General features: G+C 64.8%; 2 protein-coding genes across 2 annotated transcripts; one reads left to right on the top strand and one right to left on the bottom strand.

Annotated features, from left to right (window-relative positions):
• Window positions 1-235: 235 nt before the first annotated feature.
• EMIHUDRAFT_106122 (hypothetical protein) lies at window positions 236-769 on the top strand (the record flags this gene model as incomplete). The annotated part of the gene is made up of 1 exon (XM_005760792.1): window positions 236-769. The coding sequence occupies one exon, from the start codon at window positions 236-238 to the stop codon at window positions 767-769; it is 534 nt and encodes a 177-aa protein (XP_005760849.1).
• Window positions 770-5,778: 5,009 nt separating this feature from the next.
• EMIHUDRAFT_217599 (hypothetical protein) lies at window positions 5,779-6,186 on the bottom strand (the record flags this gene model as incomplete). The annotated part of the gene is made up of 1 exon (XM_005760791.1): window positions 5,779-6,186. The coding sequence occupies one exon, from the start codon at window positions 6,184-6,186 to the stop codon at window positions 5,779-5,781; it is 408 nt and encodes a 135-aa protein (XP_005760848.1).
• Window positions 6,187-6,440: the final 254 nt, after the last annotated feature.

Here is a 6,440-nt window from a genome sequence, read left to right as displayed (position 1 = left end):
CTCCAGAGTCGATCGGCCTAATCGTCCAGAAACGCGTCGGCGGTTTCAAGGACGCGACCCTCGCTGGAGCGCATCTCCCTCGCCGGCGTGGCCCGGTCGACTCCGTGCCGCGTCGCGGCAGCGCGCGCCGAGGCAGCATCACCCCGGCCCTCCCCCCACATTGCATAAGTACGAGGATAACAAGACCATCGAGCAGGAGGAGCACGAGGTGCGTCAGTGGATTGAGGTGCGCGAGATGGACGAGTGGAAGCGCCTCGCGGCGGCGGCCAAGGGCGGCATCACCTACCTCCGCAATCGGCTGACGGGCAACCTGCCGGCGCAGCAGAAGAACTTTGATTGCTCGCACATGTACGAGGTGCTTCGCGTGGTGCAGGCCTTCGACCCGTCGTGGGCAGCGCAGCATCTGGACGCGAACGTTGTCAATGCGCTCGCCGTCGTCAAGCCGCTGCGCAACATGACTGCGGCGCTGCTGGGTGAGCTTCCCGCCTACCTGGTGGCGACGGCTGGCGTCGTGATCGACCACTCGGAAGGCAAGGAGGACCACTCGTTCACTGAGCAGGTGCTCAAGTGGTGGGCCACGAACGGCTCCAAGTTCCCGGCGTGGGCGGAGGCGGCGCAGATCATCTTCGCGTTCACGCCCAACTCAGCCGCGGCGGAGCGTGTGTTCTCCATGCTCAAGTCAATGTTCGGCGACCAACAAATGGAGACCTTGGCAGATATCATCCAGACGGCCTTAATGCTCCGCATCAACGAGCGCCGCGTGGGCTGAGTGAGCACAGTATGATTGGGAACAGTACTCGTATATGAATAGTAGGATCTTGTCACAGGTATGGTAAATTTCCGGAAATTTCTCCTTCCGAACAAGCCTGTCATATTTCTCAAAATATTTCGGGAAATCTACGTTTGCCCCAACGGCCAGTCGCAGCCGTGAGGCATGCCACAGCAGCAGAGGCACCTGCCACCCATTGGGCGGGCAGACAGAAGGTCAGGGCAGCACTGGCAAGTGCAACGCGCCTCATGTCGGAGAGCGATCGTGCCTCGTTCGCCGCTTATGATGTAGAGTTTGTTGTAGAGATTTCACGTTGGATCCCTAGAGCGCCTCTACATCGCTCTACAACGGAGGCGCTTCGTCCCGCGGCGGATGTAGAGCTCTACAGCTCTATAGCGCTCTACAGCGCTCTCCAGCGCTCTACAGCTCTACAGCTCTACAGCGCTCTCTCTACATACACTCTACATCCCTCTCTCTACACCCAACCAAAGGGGGCACCACAGAGAGTAGTTACTATCTCCGCATTCCAACGCCCCCCCCCCCCCCCCCCCGGTCGGTATGACCTGAGAAGATGTGGACAACGACGGGGCGCTCCTCCTCGTGGCACCAGATGGCAACGGTCACCTGCAGCTACACCCAAAGAGGCTCGCACATCTAGTGGTAACGTCGGCCTCCACCTTCGCCGGCGGCGGCTGGCGATCTAGAGATTTGTCAGGTGCATCGCCAACTGTCTCGACGTGCCAGCATCGCACCGCCATAGCACCTACTCGCATCTTTCGTGACGCATGGGCCGCTGCCACTGAGAAGAGTACAAAAGTATCCGGATAGTGGCACACACGCTCACATGCGTATGCGTTCCTTGTGGCGCGTATATGCGCGCTTGTGCTGGAAAACACCCCCTATACGTTGCCGCTCACGCCAGCGGACGGCCACTGCCGGTGTTTTTGGCTTCGCCACCGTCCAAGGCGTGCGCCATGCGCTCGCCGACATCGAGCGATCACGCCTGTCCGACGAGCGGCTTGCTGTGCGGACGCCTTCTTGTGGCTCTCGTCGAGAGCGTTTTGCGTCCCGGCGGGTGGGAGAATGTGTGTCGTCTGAAGTGTCACTGTGTGCGTCACATCGATGTGGATAACAAGCACGGTCGATCCGTCAAAGCGATACACTCGTTCCTATCACGCTGGAAGGCTTGCACGGAGCTCTGTGCCGGCACACAGCAAGAGCCGTGCGGCAAGAAGAGCTCGATGGGGAGCGAGAACCGTCAGATTTTCAGGTGTAGCCTGAAGTCCGTCGCGACGCACTCAATCCCTCCCGAGCGAAAGCCTGTGGCTCTCTCGAACTCGTCGATATATTGCGAATAAACTGCTCTTCCCGCATAGCTTGCAGAGTCAGAGGCGCAGAAAGGCTCCGAGTGTTCGACGAGTCTTGCGAGCTGCGCGGTCAAACCTGGGGGGGACTGACCGCATCAAGGCGGACTTCCGAAACCTGGGTGAGCACCTCCTTCGAGCGGTTTCGCACCTCTTTGTCGCCGCGGAGTTTCGGTACTGCGGTTTCTTTTTGCTTGTAAAATTCTTTTTTCTATTCCGAAACATACCCGAAGGTGAACTGCTGACGGGGTTTGCAACGAGGAGCGACTCCGAAGGCGGAAGGGACACAAAATGAATGTGTTCTGTTCTGTTGTTTGTTTGTTGCAAAGATAGAAAGAAGGGAAACTCAACCCAGCTACCCACCCGGAGGCGTGGTCCGTGCAGGAGCCCGGCGGAGAGAGGCAGCCCGCCTCTTTTCATTAAGGGTGCCCGTCGCTAATAAAAAGAGGCGGGCGGCATCTAGACGGAGAGAAGCTGAGAGAAGGGCCCGGTTCGTACCCTCCTCCCCTGCCCTGCCCACGCGCGTCACACCGCTCCTGCGTACGACCGGGCCTCACCACACGCGGGCCCACAACGCCCTCCTGCGGGATGTGCTTCTCTCCACGCAAGAGCCAACCCCCGCCCCCTGGGGCCCGCGCGCCCGCCAACTCCTGCCCCCTCGAGGTCCGCACGCCTGGCTGAGGCGGCATGTCTTCGCACCGCAGGGCGACAAACTGCGCACAGGAGAGCTCATGTCGCCCTCGCTCTTCCTCGTCCTCTCGGTGCTGCTCGTGCCCACCAGCGGACAGGCACTCTCTTCACTGCTCAAAGAAGACGTGCAGTGCGCCGTGTACGAGGATAAGCCGTACAGCAGCGTCTCTTCGGCGGAAGAGTGCGCACAGTGGATCATCGATAACCCGAATGAGCCCTGTGACGACTTCTTCCTCTGGGACAGCACGTTTTGTCGCTGCATGAAGGAGCAGTCGACCCCCCTTACGTGGGACCCCACTGGGACCGATAACAGCGGGGCGGCGGGCACACTGATTGGGCCGTCGTCGGACACTTTCTGCTTTAACTACGGCGGCATGGACTTGTACGCGGTTGTTCGACCACCGTCGCCGCCGTCTCTCCCCCCCCCGTCACCACCGCCACCGTCGCCGCCGCCGCCGTCGCCGCCGGCAGGAGCGAACGGGGATCCCCACCTGATGCTGGCTCACGGAGGCAAGGCGGACTTCCGCGGCACCGACAAGGGCATCTACAACTTCCTCTCGGCCAAGAACCTCTCGCTCAACGTGATGACAGAGTTTGCCGACTTTTACCTGCACGACACGGACCACCCCCGCCGCAAGCTCGTGCACGGCTCCTTTCTCACGCAGGCGCACGTCGTTGCGATGACCGGCGGCGGGCGCACTGTGCACGCTTCGTACTGGGCGAGCAAGATCGGTCCGCTCAACATCGGGTGGATGAACGCGACCATCGACAACCAGCAGGCATTCTCGCTTGGGCCGCACACGACCAAGGTGGTCGACGACGTCTCGCTGCACATGGACTACTCCTCGCTGCACGTCGCCACTGGCGAGTGGGCGCTGGCGGTCACGCCGCAGGCTGTCGAACGCTCGGTGGCGGGGCCCGTGCGGCGCATCGATGTGCAGATGACGCCACGCGTCGCCGAATCCCAGTTCTCCGTGCCGCCCCACGGCGTGATTGGCCAGTCGTGGGACGGCGACAACAAGGCCGTCTTCGGTAAGGAGGATGAGTTCCCTGTGCGCGGCGAGTACACCACGAGCGCGATGGCCGAGGGGGCTATCGAAGGGGTGCCGACCGACTACCTGATGGCTTCACCCTACGCCACAGACTTCAAGTATTCGCGCTTTGGCCTCGCCCATGCCTCCCCGCGCGACGTGTCCAAGCTGACCGGCCGCGTCAAGGCAGCGGCTCCTCTGGCTGGTAACGGTGCCGGCGTCATGGAGAAGGAGATGGAGTTGTCGGCAGGGCAGGTTTCCTGAGCACGGCAACGCTCGCCTCCCGCTCCCTCTGGGGCGCGCTTTCTTCTCGGTTTGTTTGGCTGCGAGGTGTGCTGGCGCTGCTCGTACTCTCTCTCTCTCGCATGGGGGGGAGGAGGAGGCGCCGGCGGCGAGCGCACGAGGGTGGGGATCGGGAGGAAGGCAGAGCCGAGTGCGGCTTTGGGGAGGGGGCGGGGAGAGGGCGGGGTTGGGCGGGGTGGGGTGAGGCGGGTGCCCGGAGGAGGCCTTCGGCGGCTATAAGGGGCCATCGATCGCGCCTGCCGTGCCTTTCTTGGTGCCAGTGTCCGACCGAACCAGTGACTAGAGTAGTTGCGAGAGAGGGGCTGGGATTTTTAATCCTCTCTTTCTCTCTTTGACTCGCGCACGACTTGGGATGTAGTCGGGTACTGGGACTCGACCTCGACTGCCGGATGCAGCTGAGCGTCGGCGTTCCGCCTCAGCGCTCAGAAGCTCCCGACACTCCTCGCGCCGCCCCATTTTCGTCGCATTTTTGATTTTGTCCATTGAGCAGCCCGCGCTGCAGCTCGGCATGCGGATCGGGCGCCGGGCTGGGAATGGGCCACGCGGCGGCGGCGCCCGCGGCGGCAGGGTGGCCAGCAGGAACGCGGCACGACGGTGCTGGCGCGGAGCCTCGCGCGTCCCCCAACCGCCGCAATTCTTTTCCGCTCAGCGAGAAGTGGCGCGAGCTCGCGGCGTGAGCAACGGCCACGATCTAATCGCCGGGGCCCTGCCTCGCTTCGAAGCACCACCGATGGCAACGGAGAGCGAGCTCGGCCGGCACACGGGGTCGACCGCGGCGCGCGCGAGGACAACGGCGACACGTGGGTCTTCGCGGAGGCCGACGAGAGCGTCGACTCATTCGCCGGCGCCTTCCCGCCGCGGTCGTGTGGAAAGGAGTGGATCGCCGCGCGCCACGACGGCCGGTCTGCGCTGGCCGGCGGCGGCAGCGCTGAGGAGGGCGGGGCGGAGGAGAAGGGCGGCGGCAATCGTGCGGAGGCCGAGGCCGAGGCGAAAAAGGCTTGGCAGGCGGTGGGCAGCAAGTCGCTCTCCACGCTCACTGCGACGCTCAAGGCGCACAACTTTGGGCGGGGCAAGTGGCTGATCCAGGCCGAGGCGGAGGAGGTGGACGAGATGTGGCGCAAGATCGTCGCCGCCCTCTGGGAGGGCAAGCTTGGCTCCTCCGCCAAGGTGAGCGGCGCAGGCATGCAGATGGCGCACGGCGGCCACATCATCTGCGTCTACGTCAGCCCCTTCTGGGACACGTCAGAGGTGGAGCGAGGCGCGCGTCGGCCCGGCCGCCGCCGCCACCCACCGCCGCCCGCCGCGCCAAGCGCCCCTGCGCGTCGCCCTGCCCGCGCCGCCCTGCCCTGCTGCCTGTCCCGCGCCGCTCAGCCCCCGACTGCCCGCCTCAGTCCTCGGCACTCTCCGCACCGAGTGCGGCGTGGCAAAGTCCAACGAGTGGGGCATCCCGCCCGCCGTCTACGTCGCGCCGGCCGGGTCGATGGACGTGACGCGCCCGGCCGTGCGCGGCGACAAGTCGGGCGTCAAGTCGGGCGTGTACAAGCCGAAGCTCGGGAGCCGCGAGACCAACGGAGAGGGCCGCTCCTACCATCCACTCACCGCACATCGGTCCCTCAGTCCCTCACATCTCACCGACTCGCCGGCAGCGCAGCCGCTCCTCCAGCGTGTCCATCGCGATCTCCTCTCGCTGCGCCGCGGCGTCTTCGTTTGCAGCGTCGAAGAAGGCGGCGCCGGAGCCGGCCAGGCCGGCGTCACGGCGGCGCGAGCCGGCGTTGAAGAGCCGGGCCGGGCAGCCGACGAAGTTGAGGTAGCGGACAATCGACTTTGAGAGGTACGACTTGCCGCGCGCCGGCAGGCCGACCATCGCAATCGCGACACGCTCCTCGATGACGGAGGTCGGGTTGACAGCGTACTGCGTCACGGCGGAGCGGGCGAGGCAGACGGCGCCCGCCAGCAGCGCGCGGCCCTCGCGCGGCAGGTGGCGCAAGCTCTCAAAGCTCGGCCTCCGCGAGCGCTGCCGCGGCCGCATCGCCTGGCGGGTGGTGAGCCGCCAGCGCCAGCGGTTCCATGCCGACGCGAGGACGAGAGAGATCACCGCAACGGCAGTGGGCAGCAGCTGCCTGGAGTGGGCTCGAAGCCAGCCAAGTGGACCACCAGCCCGCGGCCACATCGAAGGGAGAGCTCTAGGTTCAGCGACAACGGCCGGTGCGGGAGGCCGCTTGACTCGCCCTGCGCGCCTGCTCCACCACCCCACCCATCGTCTGCCCCGGCGTCGTCTGGCGA

Source organism: Emiliania huxleyi (genome assembly GCF_000372725.1).
Source record: "Emiliania huxleyi CCMP1516 unplaced genomic scaffold EMIHUscaffold_74, whole genome shotgun sequence".
In the NCBI taxonomy this organism is placed as follows: Eukaryota; Haptophyta; order Isochrysidales; family Noelaerhabdaceae; genus Emiliania; species Emiliania huxleyi.
The sequence above is the reverse complement of the archived record's forward strand: the minus strand, read 5'-3'. Positions and strand labels throughout refer to the sequence as shown.